At 39.5% G+C, this 20,936-nt stretch overlaps 1 protein-coding gene across 2 annotated transcripts in view; it reads right to left on the bottom strand.

Moving 5' to 3' along the window:
• Positions 1-9,243: 9,243 nt before the first annotated feature.
• Positions 9,244-20,936, bottom strand: part of Scin (scinderin) — an 80,660-nt gene continuing 68,967 nt past the window's right edge. For both annotated transcript variants that reach the window (XM_036206233.1, XM_036206232.1), the window contains 3 exons: positions 13,118-13,195; positions 10,042-10,102; positions 9,244-9,542 (listed from right to left, as the gene is read on the bottom strand). In XM_036206233.1, the coding sequence (XP_036062126.1) occupies positions 9,415-9,542; positions 10,042-10,102; positions 13,118-13,195 (267 nt within the window). In that variant the 3' untranslated portion in view covers positions 9,244-9,414. The remainder of the gene's footprint in view (positions 9,543-10,041; positions 10,103-13,117; positions 13,196-20,936) is intronic.

The following is a 20,936-nucleotide window of genomic DNA, read 5'->3' on the forward strand; positions in this document are numbered from 1 at the left end:
CATACTAAAGTCCACTGCTTACATCATGATGAGGTTGCCATCCAAGATGGAGACAAGCCACGTGGTTGCTGTTTAAAATGTTTTTCTAAACAATAGTTACATGCGCACATACACAGAGTTGAATCCAAGTTACTTACACATGCACACAGAATTGAACCCAGCTTACATTTACACATATAGGGTTAAATCCAAGTCTGTCTGTCTGTCTGTCTGTCTCTCTCTCTGTCTCTCTCTCTCTCTCTACACACACACACACACACACACACACACACACACACACACACACACACCAGGAATTGAATAAAAGAAAGGGAAAACTGGTGTGTGCTAAGCAAGATGAAACCGGCTTCTCCATCTATGACTGCCATGTTGCAGCAGACCTAGACACTAGCAGGTCTTGGAGCAAAGAGAAAGAAAGTGGAGAATTCTTTCTCAGTTCCCCATCTGCCTGGTCCAAGGAATACTGAGGCCAGTCTCACATCCAGGGGAATGGTGAGAGACAGATAGCCCCACTGGACACCCAATTGCTGACATTTGTGGAAGACAAAGCTGTGGGTGAATGAGAAAGCAGATGTGTTGCAGGTGAAAAAGAGCATGTCGTTGCAGGTAGAGTAGGCGGGTGGGATTCTAGCATGAAGTGGGTACCTTTGGTGGGCTCTGCCAAGGTATGCCACTAAGCAAACACATCACACACAACAGAGGTTTATTGGGAGTGGGAGAACCGAAGAGTGAAAGGCTGCATCAGAGTGGGAACTTGAGAGAGGAAGACAAGAGGAAGAGAAGAAAAGGAAAGAAGAGAGGGGAAGGCAAAGAGAATGAGCTCTGTCTGGCCGGCACTTTTAAAGGGTGCCCATGCCATGGGAAAGGACCTGGAGACAGGCGATGACATAACTGCTTTGGCAGAGGCTGAGCAGGGGAAATTCAGCTTATCAGGGATGCACAGCAGCAGGCTTCCCAGCTAGCAGGAGCTGAGGAGAACAGGAAGAAAGAACAGAGAGAAAGCTTGGGAAAAGCTTGAAAATGGTACCCCCTTCCACCTATTGGATCGCAGGCAGAAGTTGAAAAGCTCCCGTGAAATACTGGGATATGGGGAGCTGGTAAGTGGCCATTTGAATTGATATCTAAGGGGTATTGGGGTAAAGGCAGATAAGTTTAGCCCTTAAGTCGAGTTGTATGAGCATTTTCTGTGAGTGAGGTAGAGAAGATCCAAGGGCTGGAATCTCTAGCATCCCAGAAATTCAGCAAGGACCAACAAGGAGCCACAGGCTGCTCAGTGCACCACCATACAAAAAAAGCAGGGCCCAATAGGCTGAGAGCCTGAGTGAGACACAGTTGCATGGTACCAGAACTTCGAGAAAAGCCAAAAGGCAAGGACTGTGCTCAAGAAACGAAGCCTCACTTGTGGGAAGTGGCCAGAGGTGGAGAAGTGGGTGAGGGGTGCTTACCAATAATGCCAAGTGTTGGATGAAGTGTTTCAGTAATCCGTTAGGTGGGAAAGCAGGGCTGTCGCAGGCGGACCAGGTTCCAGGGTCCTGGCATTCACAGGTGTCAAACATATACATGCAGATCCTTGACATTTTAACTTAAAGTCTCTAGCCATTAGTCGAGACTAACGCTCAACATATAACATAGAAGTATGATGGCAAAAATAAATGGGGAAATTATTTGATCACATAGTTGAGCCAGGAAATGGGATCACCAAGGCTTGTGGTTGATTCAATGCAGTGAGTCTCTAAAAGGCTCTTCAAGACACAGTTAACTGCAAGATTTCCATCCGACTGAGTGAAGCATTGTCCTTTGGAACCAGCAAAGATGAGGCTGACTCCAATTGATGGTGAGCTTCTGGGCCTTTCTGCCCTTCCTAAATATTAAATCTTGCACAAATATTGTACAAATATTGCACAAATATGATATATTTATCACTTGGAAAGAACACCAGTGTGTCAGCTTGTCGCTCTAATGCCCTTGGTTTTAGATTACTACTTATGTTTGACAATTCGATGCTTTATGTGTGTGTTTTAAATAGACACCACTGTGTATGGATCCAAACAACCTGACTATTCTGTGCACCCTTAATAGTGTGCTGGTAAACCTGAATCCACCCTTTCATGACTTCTAATGTTTGCACATTTTAGTGTTTGCCTATTCACAAACAAAAAGATTCTTCTATTATGTTACAAATTTAATTATGAGTACCTTAGAGAAACAAAATTTTTATTGTTTGGTCCCTTTATTCTTTTCTGTGAACTATATGCAAATTGCTAGTTGGAAAAGAACAATGAGAAATACTCATTTGTCTATCAAACCATTGAAAACTTTCAGGGCAAAAATTTCAGTACCTTCTCTGATAATTGGTGAGTTCATTGATGAATTTGACTCTGTTCCACATGAAAACCCCCTGCCCATTGTCTTTCTCTCCCCTGACTTTGCCCTTTGGGAAGTTCTTCCTTCCCATAATGCCCTGGATCACATCTCCAGCATGTGTTGGATGCATCTGTCTGTTCTGCTGTAGACGTCAGGGGTGGCCAAGGAATCATGTGTTTTCAGTGACTACAGCATGACTTTCTCAACTGATAGAGAACTGGGGTCTCAAAAAGAGTTTAGTGGTCAAATAATCATAGACCACGTGGGCATTTGTAGACCAAGCATTCAAATTTTTGGCAAAATAAATTTGTTCAAAACAGGAGACTTCTGGTCTGTTTGGTTCCAGAGAGTTGCATATACAGAAGCCACAGGCAGAGGCTTTGTCTGAATAGTGCCCTGACAGTGTTAATAGCCTTTCTCTGTTGCACTAATAGCAGCTACATTCAGTATGAAAACACACTTATCTGATTTTGTATCTGCTTTGGCTCACATTTCTGGAAAGCCCTTGAGCCAGGTCTCAGTGACATCTTTATCTACTGTTGTTTTGTTTACAATACCGATGGCTTTTCCAAGTTACTAATCCTCAATCAATTCAGACTGCATTCCCCACGCTGAGAATCTAGAGCTCTTTTCATTTCTGTTTAACTTCTTAATCCTGCCCCCCCCCCACCCCTACTGATCCCTGGTTTGGAGAATGCCACTGAACGCAGTCCATTCTCATTAGCATCTTGAATTTTTCTCATCTTTTCCCGGGAGAACATAACCTGCCTTCTTAGTTACTGCTGGTAGAAGTTTTTCTTGATGTTTTTAAGCTAAAAAGGAATAACTTTACTCCCAGCCTATGATGCTTGTTTAAGACTTCTCAGCATGTCTTCCATTAAAACAGGGCCAAACACCATACAGCAAACCCTTCTTTCAGCACCAGTTTTTCTATTACAGTGCAAGGAGATCCGCTTTAGAGAGAGGGTTCTTCTTTCTGTTTGCCTGTCTTAAAATGAGCAGATCCTGTCGCACAGGAAACGAACTCTACCTTTGCTACTGGCTTCTGTCCCTGGGCTCAACAAGGGTATCCAAGTACTCATCATTTCCCAGCTGTTGAAGAAAGGAAACAGAAGAGTGGATCGCTGGGAGCTTCTTTTTGAAGAGAGTGTCAAGAAACATGTCCTCTTAGCTCAAAACAGGAACAAAAACTGCTTGCATGACATTTTCTAGACCTGTCAAGTGACCATACTTTTGACTGATAGAGGCTCAGAGGATGGGATCTACAAATACGTGCCTGTGAGGGTTCTGATATTAAATGGCAAGATAGAATATAAAATGAAGATATCCAACTCATCCCAATGTGTTTTCTTCTCTTGGTTTCATATCACTTTGGGGGAAACAACGTGTGTACTTAGTGTTTGAGTTTGCTTTCTATTGTTGCAATAAAGACCACAACCAAAGCACTTTGAGGAGGAAAGGGTTTATTGGTTTAAATGCCCTGAGTCAAGGTCCACTGTGGGGAGCAAGGAAGGAACCTGGAGGCAGGAACTGAAGCAGAGACTGTGAAGGAGTAATGGCATTCTTCTGATGGGTTAATCAGCCCATTTCCTTAGACCACCTGGACTTATACACAGGGGAGACACCACCCACAATGGGCTGGGCCCTCCTACATCAATTATTAATCAAAAAATGCCCCACAGAGTTGCCTATGGGCCAATCTGGTGGAGGCGTTTTCTTAGCTGAGATTTGCTCTTCTCAGATGAACCTGGCTGTGTCAAGCTGACAAAACTAACCAGCACATTTGGAAACAGTGTTTTTAGCTCCCAAGTAACTCACAGAGTTATATATTTTCAGTGGAGATACAATTTTTTTAAAAAAATCAGACTGCTTATCACTAAGTTAGCAGTCAGTAGGAATTTTACAGTACATTCTGTTCCTCCACTGTCCTTATCATAGAAATTTCTTGTGGGAGTATTTTCAGTTCTGCAGAGAATACCCTAAATTTGTACCTCATACTTCCTGAAGTGTTCCATAAAACCTGAATTTCTTACTAATGTGTCTGGTAGTAGGAATTATTTGTGGTAAATATAAAAAGTGGGAATGGGGGCTGAAGGTATAGCTAAGGTCGTAGAGTGCTTGACTAGTATTCAGGAGAGTTTATCAAGTAAAGATGTGAAGGTGAAGCCTGGATTGCCCAAGGTATTGGAGATGTCAGAGTTGTGGGATACCTGCCAAGGAAAGGTGCAGACCTGGTGTGGAAAACAATCCAAGAGAAAGAAGTGTGTTACATTCAACAACACTGAAAGAACTTGGAGATCTGAAGAGTGCTTTGACATCAGACATGGAGATGCGGAGTCTGGAGTTTGCTCAGTTGGTTTGTGGTCTTGCTTTGGTCCAGTGTTTCCTCACTCTGCTCCCTTTCCTCCCTTTTGGAATGGTAATGTATATCCTGTGTCATTGCATGTTGGAAATATGTGATCTGCTTTTTGATTTTGATTTTACAGGAAGTTATAGTTAAGACTTTTAAGCTGTGTTGAGAGTGTGATAGACTTGGGGACTTTTGAAGATGAGCTGAGTGCGGGTTTTAGTTTATCAAATGGCTACAAGCCTGTGGGGGCCAGGGATTGGAATGTGGTGGTTTGAATAGGAATGGCCCCTATAGGCTTATATAGTTGAATGCTTAGTCATGGGGAGTGGAATTACTTAGGATTAAGAGGTGTGGCCTTGTTGGAGTGGGTGTGGTCTTGTAGGAAATGTGTCACTGGGAGTAGACTTTGAGGTTTCAGAAGCCCAAGTCAGGCCTAGTGGCTCTCTCTTCCCAATGCCTTCCGATCTAGATAGGAACTCATGTCTGTCTGCACGTTGCCATGCTCCTTGCCATGAAGATACTAGACTAAACCTCTGAAACAGTAAGCAAACTCCAATTCAATGCTTTCTTTTATATGAATTGCCATGGTAATAGTGTCTCCTCACAGCTATAGAACACTGAACCTGTACCATTAGAGGACCATTGTATATCGGAGGACCTGCTGATAGCATCATTCTGGCAATGTCTTCACTGGATGTACAAATCCACAGATAGCTTGTGGTCAAGAGTAGGAGAATGCTACTCCAAAGCAAAGAGGAAATGGGGGGGGGGGGGTGGGGGTCACCGTTTCCTTATTAAATCAGATCATTAGTTTAAAATATCTGTGGCTTGGTTAAACACAGCTGAAATGCCCTACCAATTCTCTGGTGTCCACAGATGCTTCCCTGTGCTCCAGATTTTCCAGTAGTGTCCCCATAATTGTCCAGGTAACAGTAGATGTTATGTGAACCCAGTGTGAGACTTTTTTTTTTAACCAGAGTTTGTGAATTTCTACTTTGGGACAAGAACAGCATTTTCCAGGGATTGGGACAGAGAATAAACATTATCTCAGCACGTTTTCTATTTTAGAAATAAAGCTTTAGGCAGAAGGTGTTTTTAACAGAATACAGGCAAATCTACCAACTTTTCAATGTATCAGCTTTTACTCAATCTGCCAACAACTTAGAATACTAGCTGTTTCACAGACATTTTTATCAAGGCTGACTAATAAATAGCCTTGTGTCCTAAAGCAATCCACATGTCATAACCAAGATAGACATGCAGATTCTCTATGTTATGTCATACAACAAAAAGGAGTTTGCAGGGTGATTAATAACTCTGAGATAAGAATACTATCTTGGATCACTCCAGGACCCAATAAATCCAGTGGACCTAATATAAATAAAAGGGTCTGCTGTGGGATGTTGTCTATGCTGTGAATGTGTTGCTCTGATTGGTTAATAAATAAAGTACTGATTGGCCAGTAGCCAGGCAGGAAGTATAGGTGGGACAGAGAGAGAGGAGAATGTTGGAAACAGAAAGGCTGAGTCAGGAAACATTGCCAGCCGCTGCAATGAGAAACAGATGTTAAGATACAGGTAAGCCACAAGCCACGTAGCAACTATAGATTAATAGAAATGGGTTAATTTAAGATATAAAAGCAGATAACAAAAAGCTTGCCACCGCCATACAGTTTATAAGTAATGTAAGCTAAGTGATTATTTTATAAATGGGCTACAGGACTGCAGTGGCTTGGCGGGAGCTGGAGAGAAACTCTCCAGCTACAAGGGTCCCTATCAGTACAGGAGGAAAACAGGAGAATCAATTTTTTAAAAGATATAACCAATAATAAAGAAAAGGAGACTGGAAATGAAAGAGGGCACGGGAAGAGCTGGATAAAGAAAACAATGTAGGGAAATGATGTAATTATATTTTAATAATAATAATAAAGATATGACCAACAGTAACAGAGGCTAGATGAGGGCACAGATTTTTGAAGATATTATTTTAGTAGTTGCTAAGATAGAGAAATTATCCACAAACCAATGAATATAGATTGGCGCTAGAATCAGGAAAATAAAGGAAATGGATTGATTCTTCTCTAGAACTCCAGAATGCATCTCTATCCACCTATTTCAGAACTATATGACAATCTATGTGTATTGTTTTCAGTCACTGAGATTATGGTAGTTTTTATAGTAGCATTAGAAAGGAAATTTAATATGAGTAGCAATAATTGGACTTACGGAGTTTTTAATAAAAACAAAAATGAGCTATTATTAACAATAACAAAGACATGAAGTTGAGGGAAATTGGAAGGAGGTAGTAGATGATATGATCAATATGCATTGCATAAATCTATGAAACGTTCGAAGAATAGACAATTTAATGAAAAATAAGAGATTCAATTAGAAATTTAAATAAATATTTAATAAATAATATCCCACAGATAGAAACATCAAATTTATAGTGTTTGAAAGTATTTAAGGGTATGGAGAGATGGCTCAGAGGTTAAAAGCACTGCCTGTTCTTCCATAGGTCCTGAGTTCAATTCTAGCAACCACATGGTGGCTCACAACCATCTATAATGAGATCTGGTGCCCTCTTCTGGCGTGTAGGCATGCATGCAGATAGAACACTGTATATATAACAAATAAGTCTTTTTTAAAAAGTATTTAAAAGGTAACCTAATGTGTATACTTCTATCCACATGTATTGCATCTGTTAAATATATTGGGTCTTGGGTAGGATGTCTGTTTCGTGAGGATGGACTAGGATAGATGTAGCCAACTCTGTTTCTGTTGGTCCTTTTTGTGAAACACTATGTTTTTAAGCATGAAGACTGCTAGCACTTTCTTTTTAGCTTGTTTTCTTAAAAGTCTACTCTAGTAACAGAATGCTGTGTTTTTATTTTAAAGTCTATAGCACTGGTCCTCAATCTTCCCAATGCTGCAACCTTTTAATACAGTTCCTCATGTTGTGGTGACTCCCAATCATAAAGTTACTTTTGTTGCTACTTTATAACTGTAATTTTGCTACTGTTATGAATCATAATGTAAATATCTGATATGCAACCCCTAATGGGTTCGTGACCCACATTTTAAGAACCATGGTCTCATTTAGATTCCCAGGTTTGGCACTGTTAACATTTGGGGCCAGAAAATTCTTTGTTGTGGGTGGGTGACAATTATCCTGCACATCAATGGATGTTTAGAGCATCCTCAGGCTCTGCTTGTTATATGCCAGCAGCATTAGATGTTCAAAGGGTCCTCCCAGCCGTGCCCTGGGAAACAAACTTGGCTCTGTGTGAAAACTACTGTTCTGTTGCCCACAATCTGGCGGTAACCCCTTTAGCATGCACAGGGATATTTGGCTGTTTTGCTGGGGAAATTATCAAAACACCCAAAATAGGGTTTTTCTATAAAATCCACATTCATGAGTAGAGAAGGTCAACAATCTCCAGAAAACATTCTCTAGGGCACCCTTGTTCTTCCTGCCGCCTCACTGAGATCTCCTCTAGTTGATGGAACATTCTGGACTCAGCCTTGATTTGCCACCTCTGACTGTATTCATCCCCAAACCACCCATGGTTTGTTGCTATTTGAGAAGGTTTCAATATGCTTCCTCTTCAAGAGCCTTGTGCTGGCACTCGGCCTGGGCCTAACCACTTGGCTTTGATTGTCTCTCTAGCCTCTATTGATAAAATACCTTCTGCCCAGCCGGGCCTTCTTAAACTATAGGGCTGCACCCAGCACTTCTCTGCCAAGGGCTGTCTGCTGTCTGTTATTGGAATTCTAGACTCTTCCCCAACTCCTGACCTCTGGAGCCTGTGATTTTTATATAGTCTGTGATATGTAAAATATGTTATAATAATCTAACCAGAGAAAAGTAATTTGACTACTAAATAAAAATTTAAGGAATATTAAATTCATAGCAACTTATACATAAAAGTATATTAAGCTATAAAATTAATAATCATTAACTCATCAAATTTGACTAAAATGTCACAACATGAAACATTTTCCAAAAAGATGTATTTTAATGATGAAAAACAGCATTCAGTACATATTTTTATGACATTAAGCACGTCCTATCAAATATATAAAGTTAAACTGATAGGAATACGATTGGCTTTATCATGAAGGGCTTATGATTTCAGTTTCCTAAAAAGGCTGAAGAAGTTGTCTTGGAAAAGGATACTTGGGAGTGAATGGCATCCAACTAGTAACTAAACCTACTGCAAACAGAATAATCAGGAGGGCGGACACTCAGCAGCCCTGTGGCGTTCATCTAGTGTATTAAGACAAGCTGGAATCGTGGTCATTGAATTATAAAATTCCTTCCTCAGAAATTCCCCTAGTTTTATAGTCTTTTACTTTCATGTCATATAAAAAGCAAAGTTGATCCAAAACAAATGTTTACTTTAAGCTATTTCAGTATAGTAACATACAATAATTCCCTTATAAAAAAAAAAAAGAAAGAAAAGAGGAAAAGGAAGAGGAGGAAAAAGAAGAAGGAAGAAGAACAAGGAGAAGGAGGAGGAAAAGGTGGAGGAGGAGGCGGCGGCGGAGGAGGAGCTCATACTAGTCATTTAAAAAGTAGCCTTTGGCAGAGGTTTCTCTTCTGAAGCCAGATGATGACAAGTAAACTAATCCCCAACAACAAAGTGGGGCAGCTGCCACAATGCAGCTAGAGTGTTAGCTGGTTTTCTGGAACTCAGTTTACCACCTGCTGGAGTCCCAGCCCAAGAACCAGCCCGTGAATGTGGGCGGCTCATGGCCTTGTTTTATGATGACAATCGGTGTCCTCTTATCTCTTCCAGAAGGATCTGTCTCAAGATACGTTTTGGCTAAAAAGAATTAAAGAGAAAATTTCAGTTAAGTTTCAGTTAAACTGAAACAAACATACAATGAAAATTCTTTCACATAAAGAAATTCTTCTTGCCCCCAAGTAGCTTAATATGAACAGTCTCCAGTCATTTCTCTCATCTGCCATGGAAAGTGCCATTATAAAGTCTCACTGTTGCCTGAAAAAACTTATGAGATTTATGAGATTATCTGCTTATCCTTCAGTAGATAGAAAACTGTGTTTAAAAAGGACACAAAAGGTTTTAAGAAATAATCATATTTTAAATTTCAAGAAGAATCATAGTCTGAATTAGGCAACAAAATCTTTTCTTGTATCATGCAATTTTTTCACTCTAAAAGATAGTATTACTCAAGTTCTGATGGACAGCTGGAATTCTCAGATTTGCTGTGTGATTTTGGAAGACAGGAGAATAGAGGGTGGGCAGGCCAGCTGTGATAACCATGCTGGGTTACTGCCACAGTTGTCACAGGAGAGCTTACCAGACTTCACTGATTCCTTCTTCTCTACTTCATTGGCATCTTTGCCAATCCAAATAAAGATCTGAAAAGCAGAATAAAAGCGTGTGCTGATAGGGGTGCTGACCTGGGGCTTTGCCCACACTCTCCACTTCACCTTAAGAACCCCACACAGGAGGGAGGTGAAGGTAGGGCCTGTGGAAGCCCTGTGCTTTCTCAAGGCTTCCTATCCCCAGGAGAACCTTGCACTTACATCCATCTCTGGCTACAGTTCACATTTGAATGTGTTTGCGTGAACTCTTCTAGTTATAAAGTGGGCTTGCTTTCTTTGACAAGATTAACAGCCTCTTGCCTGGTTTTGCATCCATCTACTGGACCTGCATGGCAGTCATCTCCATCCCAAGCTGTAGGTCTAAGCAGCAAAGGATTGTGTGTAAGGGCAGGGCTTGTTTCTGAATGTCCTCGGGAATCTCTGGCTTCCATCTATTGCTTTCTTATAGTAGGGTGCAATATAAAACTTCAATTAAGTGTTACAATGTTCAGTACTTAAATATAAAGAGTTTAAATTTTATTTAAAGTATTACACATATAATTGTGTAAAATAAATATGTGAACATGTAATCTGTATATATCCATTCCTTTGTCAAGTTATTTTAATTCTGAAGCAGTCTCCTAAATTACTTTACATTTAAGTCACCTTACAGTCACTTGGTAGAGCAACTTTGGTCAAATTAAGGTTCTGTTGTGTTCTAATTCACACTCAATGTGTTCATGCACACAAGACACTGTGACTGTACAGTATCTTGGATAAAAGGGATAATTTATAAAGAAATGAAATGTAGTACTGTGAGGATATAGGGTTGAATCCCTGTTGTGGAATATTATTTTAACTAGGTAAAATGTGTTGCATTTGTTTAATTATGTAAAGATGTGTTGCTGTTTGACCTTGCCTGCCTAAAGAATCTGATTGGTCTAATTAAAAGCTGAATGGCCAACAGCTAGGTAAGAGAGGGACAGGCAGGGCTGGTGGGCAGAGAGAGGAAGTAGGAGAAGAAATCTAGGCCTGAGAGAGAAGGAGAAGAGAACAAGGGAAAAAGATAGGTACATGCCCGGGGCCAGAAGCCAGGCAGCCGCCAGACAGACAGACACAGAGGAAGCAAGAAAGTCTGACATACAGAAGGGAAGAGGGGTAGAAAGCCCCAAGGAAAAAGGTAGATGAAGAGAAACAGGTTAGTTTAAGTTAAATAGAGCTAGCCAGAAACAAGCTGAAGCGAGGCCAAGCGTTCATAACTAGAAAGAAGTCTTTCTAGATATAAAGCAAAGAACAATCAGACTGCAGCCTACAGAGCCATGGAGACTATATATATAGCATGGGGGACCCTAAAATGACTGTGGCTTATAGTAAGTTTTGGTTTTACTCAATTACTGAGCAAGCCTCAATGAAACACTTCACTATTAAGACAAGAATTTATACTGTATCAAGCTGATAATAGAAAAATAACTAAACTAATTAATTAAAATAAAATAAAAGAAGTCTTCATGTCATGATTTGGGAGTTGGTTGGTGGCCTAAAAAAAAAGCCTGCTGCAAATCCCCAATTCAGATATGGTCCTTGAAGATCCAAGGTTGACGTGTGATTTACTGAGTGGACTAGCTGCTAGAAAACAATCTGAAGGCTTAGTGGTTAAGAGCACTTGTTCTTGCAAAGGATCTGAGTTTGATTCCCAGCACCCACCTGGTAGCTCACAACCATCCATAACTTAAGTTCCTGGGGATCTGATGTCCTCTTATGACCTCTGCAGGCAAAACACTCATACACATAAATTCTTTTTTAATATTTTTTTGTTTTCAGATGTGTGTGTGTGTGTGTGTGTGTGTGTGTGTGTGTGTGTGTGTGTGTGTGTGTGTGTGTGTGAGAGTGTTTTGCCCACATGTGTGTTTGCACTACGTGTATGCTTGGTGCCCAAGGAGGTGGTGAGCTTCCATGTAGGTGCTGGGAATCAAATCTGGGTCTTTCACAACAACTGGTGCCCTTAACCACTGAGCCAACTCTCCAGCCCAAAATAATAATTCTGGAAAAGAAAAGAAAGGAAAAAAAGAAAAGAAAAACAACTGAAAACAAGTAAGTACCTTACTCTAAAACTCCGAATTCAGTGTTTGACATTTTGTTCTGTATAATTTGATACATTTCTTCCTTTGTTTTTCAAAACAGGGTTTTTCTGTGTAACAGTCCTAGCTGTCCTGAAACTCACTGAAATCCACCTGCCTCTGTCTCCCAAGTGCTGGGATTAATGGTGTGAGCCACCACCACCTGGCTATAATTTGATTTTTAGCATATATGTTTGTCCTTTACACAGTTGTTAATTTACATAGAGATTTTGAAAGACCACCATATGTATATAGCTGTCCAGTCGCCACTAATTTTCTCCTAAAGTAAGATCTTCGAGATAGTAACATATTTTGCTGCTTCAATTCAAACCTATCCTATGCCTGATTTCCCCCCTAAGGGATGGGTTCCTTAGGAAATCTTGTCAAAATTCAGGAGAAATTCTCAATATTTTGGTTTCTCTCACAGGATTGTACATGTTCATGTACTTAATAATATAATGACTACACAAATAACTGTGAGTAGTGAGTATAGTTTACAAATAAGTGAAAAGTTGAAGGGTTTTTTTTGTTGTTGTTTTGGTTTTTTTGTTTGCTTGTTTTTCCTTTGTTTTTTTCCTAAAGCTGTAAAAAGTGAAAGCTATAGAATAATTTTCAGAGTAAGAAATCAATAAACTCTGTGACATTTCTATTGAGTACAGCCTAGGTCCACAGACCTATTATTTGTTTATTTTTATCTTATGTGCACTGGTGTTTTGCTTACATATATGTGAGGGCCTAGGGTTCCCAGAACTGAAATAACAGACAGCTGTGAGCTGCCATGTGGGTGCTGGGAATTGAACCTGGGTACTCTGGAAGAGCAGCCAGTGCTCTTAACCACTGAGCCATCTCTCCAGTCCCCCATTTATTATTTGAGTTGCCATTTCTCACAGCAAGTACTATCAGTTCCCAACCATAAATACAGCCTCTTGTTAGGAGCAAACTGTAGCCCTACCTGTTCCCATGTGTCGAGTAGCATGACATCATCTTCTGCTAAGTCATCCTGGGTGAACTCTCCAGGAACTTCTTCAATCTGAAATGTTTGAAGAACTTTATGACCAAATCATACACTTGAGACAAATGCTGTTTTGTATTTTGGGTAACAGTGAAACACTTGATTAGTCATATTTTTCTTAGTTTAGGGTAACAGATTTATCTATGTAATCAAGTATCACAAACTGGTGCTACAATATGTTCCATACACAGCATCTGAACACCTTTAGGATGAACATGTACAGTCAATGTGAACACAGCTCCTCTATATTTGCAATTCCCCATGACAAAGTCGTCACAAATTTTATTGCCAGCTTAGCCTTAATAAATTTGTTGATGTTTGAGTATGAAGTTATCTTTCTTTTATAAGTCAAGATTATTTTAGTTAAGAGTCAGTAGTTATTCTAATAAATCAGCAAATTTAATAAGGCAGCATAATATATATGCAAATTTTCATTGCTTTTAGTTCTAATGTATTAAATTTTGTCTTCTACCATTAAATGATAATAAGTTATTGCAGTACCAATGTGAGTAGACACATGTTAATCTGATGTTCAAAGTTTTGGAGAGTTCCGCAATTCTCCCTGATTCTTAGGAAGGTTTAGCAGTTTAGATTTTGGTCCCCAATTCCTTGCACCTTTCCTCTGAGCAGTCACAGATCGAGTTGCCTTTGTCTTCTGCACATTCATATGAGCAAATGTGACTTAGCAGTACTTTTCTGTGCTTCTACCACAGGAAAATAGGCAGAAGCTCTGGCTGAACTCAACTAGAACAAGCTAACCAGTCAGCCTTACCTTCTAATATGTTTACTGTGCCCTGAGGAGATTCTGAACTCCTTAAAATAACAAAAAAGCAAAAGCAAAACAAACCAGAAAGTGTGTGTGTGTGTGTGTGTGTGTGTGTGTGTGTGTGTGTGTGTGTGTTGTACATAAATGCTTCATATGGCCAAAAGGAGGTGTGTTGGGTTCTCTGGCACTGGAGTTATAAGTGGTTATGAGCTGACTGATGAGAGTGCTGAGAACTGAACTTGGGTCCTCTACAAGTGCAGTGTGTTCTTTTAACCACTGAGCCATCTCTCCCATCCTGTACTGTCTTCTTACAGAATGTTTATCAATCATCTGATAATTAAAAAAACAAAACAAAAAACTTGAGTCAGAAAAACAGGTGAGTGACCTGCCAGCTGAACTGCCTCACTCCCTAGATTCTGTTCCCAAAGACCCATTGCATGGCCCACTCCTCCTACTTCATGACCTGTCCTACAACTGTGCCCTGCTCCCAACTCCATCTGACTTCCTCTGCTCAGATGCAGGCTACACAAGTCAGAAGAACAGGTTCAGGCCACACCAGTCAGAAGAACAGAGACCCTCCCTTGCTGTGGGATGTTCTTCTGTATGCTGTGAATATGTGTGGCTCCCATTGGATAATAAATAAAGCTGTTTTTGAAGCTTACAGCTAGGTGAGAAATCCAAGCAGAGATACAGAGAGAAGAAGGGCAGAGTTGGGAGAGACACGAGCCTTCTGCCAAAGGAGCAACAGGATGTCAGCAGACTAATGCCACAGCTATGTGGCAACATATAGATTTATAGAAATGGGCTAATATAAAATGAAAAGTCTAGCTAACAAGAAGCTGAAGCCATAGGCCATACAGTTTGTAATTAATATAAGCCTCTGAGTGATTATTTTATAAGCAGCTGTGGGACCATGGGTGGGGCAGATTTGTCCAGACCTTGGGGCCAAGCAGGACTGGAGAAAATTCTGTTTATACCCTCCCCTGCTGCACCAAAGCTAGTTACTGGAAGGTCAGTCCCTAACTCAGAGACTCCCTTCTGGATCAGAGGCAATGCAGGCCACCCAAAGACCAGAAGACCAAAGAAGAAATAGAAACCAAGTAATAAAAAACCCATCCAAAAAATACAAACTGAGAAATCAGCATTTAGACCTATAATCATCCCAAACCCAGACACCTAGGTGCCAGTGTAAGAATACACTCAACAACAGGCAATATAGCACCACTAGAGCCCAGCTATCCTATGATGGCAAGACCTGAATATTCCAAGACACCTGAAACACAACAAATTAATATTAAAAATAACTTTATTAAGATGGTAGAAGTCCTTAAAGAGAAAATGAGAAAAAAATTCCTTAAAGAAATCAAGGAAAAGGCAAAAAAAAAAAAAAAGAGGAAATCAATAAATCTATTAAAGAATGCCAAGAAAAAAACAAACAGGTTAAAAAAAACTGTTCAAGACCTAAAAGTTGAATAAAATATAAACTGAGGGAATTCTGGAAATGGAAAATGTGAGTAAGCAAACAGGAGCTACAGACACAAGCATCACCAATAGAATACAAGAGATAGAAAAGAGAATCTTGGGTGTTGAAGATTTAATAGAAGAAATGGTTTGATTGGTCAAAGAAAACCTTAAATCTGAAAAATTCCTAGCACAAATCATCCAAGAAACCTGGAATGCTGTGAAAAGGCCAAACCTAGAGATAATAGAAATAGAAGGAGAGGAATCCCAGCTCAAAAACCCAGAAAATGTATTTGACAAAAATCATAGAAGAAAAATTTTCTAATCCAAAGAAGGACATGCCTATAAAGGTACAAGAAGCTTACAGAATACCAAATAGATTGTATCAGAGAATAAACTCCCATGCCCCATAATAATCAACACTAAACATACAGAACAAAGAAAAAATATTAAAAGCTTCAAGGTGAAAAGGCCAAGTAACATATAAAGGCAGACTTACTAGAATTACACTCAACTACTCAATGGAAGCTCTAATAGCCAGAAGGGCCTGGACAGATGTCTTGCATACTCTAAGCAACCACAGATTCCAGCCTACACTATGATACACAGTAAAACTTTCAATTGCCATAGATGGAGTAAACAAGATATTTCATGACAAAGTGAAACTGAAACTATCTACAAATCTAGCCCTATAGAAGGTTCTAGAAGAAAAACTCAAACTCAAGGAAGTTCACTACACCCACAAAAACATAGGCAATAATAATCTCACACCAGCAAAACTCAAAGGGAAACACACATACTCATCAACAACAATACAATAGGAATTAACAATCATTGGTCATTAAATCTCTCAATATTAATGGATTAAATTCCCAAATAAAAAGACACATGCTAACAGAATGGATACAAAAATTGATCCATTCTTCTGCTGCATACAAGAAACACATCTTAATATCAAAGATAGATTACTTCAGAGCAAAGGGTTAAAAGGGATTTTCCAAGCAAATGGACCTAAGAAGCAAGCTGGTATAGTTATTCTAATATCTAACAAACTTCAAACCAAAATTAATCAAAAGATGGAGGAGGACATTTCATATGCATCAAAGGAAAAATCCACCAAGATGACATGTCAATTCTCAACATATATACCCCAAATGCAAGACCACCTACTTTTGCAAAAGAAGCATTACAAAAGCTTAAATCACACATCAACCCTCGTACACTTATAGTAGGAGAATTCAACACCCCACTCTCACCAATGGACAGGTCATCCAGACAGAACTTAAACAGAAATGATGGAACTAGACATTATGACTCAAATGGACCGAACAGACATCTGCAGAACATTTCACCTAATAACAAAACAATATAACTTCTCAGTACCTCATGGAACATTCTCCAAAACTGACCACATACTCAGTCACAAAGCAAGTCTCAACAGATACAAGAAAACTGAAATAACTCCCTGTATCCTATCAGATCACCATAGGTTAAAGCTATGGATATCAACAACAGAAAACCTACAAGGTCATGAAATCTGAACAACTCCTTACTGAACGACTACTGGATTAAGGCAGAAATAAGAAAGACTTCCTAGAATTAAATGAAAATACCCAAACTAATGGGACACAATGAAAGCAATACTAAGAGGAAGTTCATAGCACTTTATGAAATGCCTTCATAAAGAAATTAGAGAGATCTTGTCCTAGCAACTTAATAGCACACCTACAAACTCTCTAACAAGAAGAAGCAAACACATCCAAGAGGGGTAGATGGTAGGAAATAATCAACTGAGGGCCTAAATCAATAACACAGAAACAAAGAGTTGGTTCTTTGAGAAAATATCCAAGATAGAAACCCTTATCTAAACTAACTAAAAACCATAGAGAATATCCAAATTAACAAAATCAGAAACCAAAAGGGAGACATAACAGACACTGAGGAAATCCAAAGAATCATTAGATCATACTCCACAAAATTGGAAATCTAAAAGAAATGTGTAGCATGAATCTTAAAGAATCTTATTAATGAAATCAAACCTGAGCCAGATATTGGGGGTGAATGCTGGAAGATAAGAGAGGAAGAACAAGCCACAGCTACCTCACCTCACCAGTTCCCCAGCTGATCCTGTTTCCTCAGACTGGAAGCCTCTTGAGTCCTCATCCAAATGGATCTCAGCTGAACTGCTGCTCAAAGCCTAAAAGCTTAACCAGCTCTAGTTCCTGGTTTTCATGCCTTATAATACCTTTCTGCCTCCTGCCATCACTCCCTGGGATTAAAGGTGTGAGTCACCATGCTTGGCTGTTTTCCAGTGTGGCCTTGAACTCACAGAAATCCAGAGGGAATTCTGCCTCTGGAATGCTAGGATTGAAAGCATGAGTGCCATCATTTTCTGCCCTCTGTATCTAGAGGCTGTTCTATTCTCTGAGACCAGATAAGTTTATTAGGGTGCACAATATTTTGAGGAACACAATACCACCACAGAAATAGAAAAGTTTCTTGATAGATGCTATTTACCAAAGTTAAGTCAAGATCAGATAAACAATTTAAATAGACCCCTAAGGAAATAGAAGCAGTCATTAAAAGTCTCTCAATTAAAAAAGGCCCAAGGACAGACATTTTTAGCACAGAATTCTACAAGACTTTCAATGAAGTTCTAATATCAATACTACTCAAATTATTCCACAAAATAAAAACAGAAGGAACATTCCCAAATTCATTTTATGAGGTCATGGTTACCCTGACATCCAAACTACACAAACACTAAAAAAAAAGAGAATTACAGACCAATTTCCCTCATGAACATTGATGCAGAAATACTCAATAAAATACTTGCAAACTAAATCCAAGAACACATCAAAAAGATTTTCCACCATGGTCAAATAAGCTTCATCCTAGAGATGCAGGGATGGTTCAACAAATGAAAATCAATCAATGCAATCTACCATATAAACTGAAAGGAAAAAGCCACATGATCATCTATTTAGATGCTAAAGAGATCTTTGACAAAATCCAACACCCATTCATGATAAAAGTCTTGGAGAGATCAGGAATATAAGGGACATACTGAAACATAATAAAGGCAATATACAGCAAGCCAGTAGCAAACATCAAATTAAATGGAGAGAAACTTAAGGCAATTCCACTGAAATCAGGGACAAGACAAGGCTGTCCACTCTCTCCATATCTAGTCAATATAGTGCTTGAACTTTTATCTAGAGCATTAAGAAAACTGAAGGAGATCAAGTGGATAAAAATCGGAAAGGAAGTCAAAGTATATTTGCAGATGGTATTATAGTATACATAAGTGATCCCAAAACTTTGACCAGAAAACTCCTACAGCTGATAAACACCTTGAGTAATGTGACTGGATATAAGATAAACTAGGGGAAAAAAATCAGTAGCCCTCCTACAAATGACAAACAGGCTGAGAAAGAAATTAAGGGAACAATACCCTTCACAATGGCCACAAATAATATAAAATATCTAGCCAAGCAAGTAAAAGACCTGTATAACTAGAACTTTAAGACTTTGAAGAAAAAAGTTGCAGAGGATGGAATGATCTCCCATGCCCATGAATTGGCCAGTTGAACATAGTAAAAGTGGCCATCTTACCAAAAGCAATCTACAGATTCAGTGCAATACCCATCAAAATTCCAACACAATTCTTTACACATCTTGAACAATACTCAACCTCATATGGAAAAAACCCAGCTTAGCTAAAAACAATCCTGTACAATAATAGAACTTCCAAAGGTCTCACCATTCCTGATTTCCAAATGTACTACAGAGCTATAGTAATAAAAACAGAATATTGGCATAAACACGGACACGCTGATCAATGGAATGGAATCTAAGACCCAGAAATGAATGAATCTACACACCTATGAATCTACACTTGATTTATTATTATTATTATTATTATTATTATTATTATTATTATTATTAGTTTTTTCGAGACAGGGTTTCTCTGTAGCTTTGGAGCCTGTCCTGGACTAGCTCTGTAGTCCAGGCTGGCCTCGAACTCACAGAGATCCACCTGTCTCTGACTCCTGAGTGCTGGGATTACAGGCGTGAGACACCACTGCCCGGCTTGATTTTTTATATAGGAGCCAGAAATATACAATGGGGAAAAAAAGCATCTTCAACAGATGGTGATGGCATAACTGGATGTCAGCATGTAGAAGAATCCAAATAGATCCATATATATCACCTTGCATAAAACTCAAGTCCAAGTGGATAAAAGACCTCAACACAAAACCAGATACACTGAACCTGACAGAAGAGAAAGTGGGGAATAGCCTTGAACACACTCTCACAGAAGACAACTTTCTGAACAGAACACCAATAGTGCACATATTATGACAATTAAAAAATAGGACCTCATGAAACTGAAAACCTTCTGTAAGGCAAAGGATACAGTCAATTGGACAAAAAGGCAGCCCACAGAATTCAAAAAGATCTTCACCAATTGGAATTTTCCCAAGGGCCTGCCCTGAGAAAATCCCTCCCAGGGTCCTGGAGAAGGCACTACATCTAGTGGGGGATTATCTGAGGGATAAGAATCTATGAACACCATACTCTTTCATCTGCTACTTTGTTTCTCTAGGACAAAATTCTATCTATACAGCTTCAGCTCCATCCTCACATTTAGCTCCTCTCTGTACCTACTTTTCCTCTCCTTATAGTTTTAGTAAGCTCCTATGCTTTTTACCTCATCTTCATCCTCTGTTCCTTTGTCCTCCATCTTTCCTTCCTTACTCCTGGCCCTGAGAAACTCTGCCTTCTTCTCTTCTCCCTGACCTCACAGATCTGTCTACCATCTACAGAAACTGCCTTGTTCTTTCTCTCCTGGCCCTGCAACTCTGCTCTGGCCAGGAATCCTGCCCCATCCTTCACTCCACCTGGATATGCAAAAATCTCCTTTGTTCTGAATCAATTGCTCTGGAATACCATTTTTCATGTCTGGGGAAGGGAGGTCTGAGCTTCTTTTGCATAAGAAACAAAGCTATGCATCTACAGCCCACAGGTCTCTTAGGCCCTGCAGGGGTGTTACCTAGTGGCAGCAGGTCTGAGAAGCTTAACTGATGGCCATATGGCCTAGTAGTATAAGGGCACACAAGAATTTCATAGCAGAAGTCAGCTGATATATTAAAAACACCAAAAAATTCCTTGATAAATAGCTTCCTCTAGAAAAATGCCTTGAATTTCCTAGGTATAGCTTTAATATACAGCTGAATCTCTAATATATTCTCTTGTGGCCTGCTGCATTTACCAACCCCACATCTGACAGAGGGTAAATATCCAAAATATATAAAGAACTCAAGAAAGTGGACATCACCAAACTAAATGATCCAATTAAAAAATTGGGTTCAGATCTAAACACAGAATTCTCAACAAAGGAATCTCAAAGGGCTGTGAAACACTTAAAGAAATGTTCAACATCTTTAGCCATCAGAATGGCTAAAATCAAAAACACAAGTGACAGCTCATCTGGCAAGGATGTGGAGAAAGGGGAACACTCCTCCACTG

The sequence above is a fragment of the Onychomys torridus genome, chromosome 14 (assembly GCF_903995425.1).
Source record: "Onychomys torridus chromosome 14, mOncTor1.1, whole genome shotgun sequence".
Classification (NCBI taxonomy): Eukaryota; Metazoa; Chordata; class Mammalia; order Rodentia; family Cricetidae; genus Onychomys; species Onychomys torridus.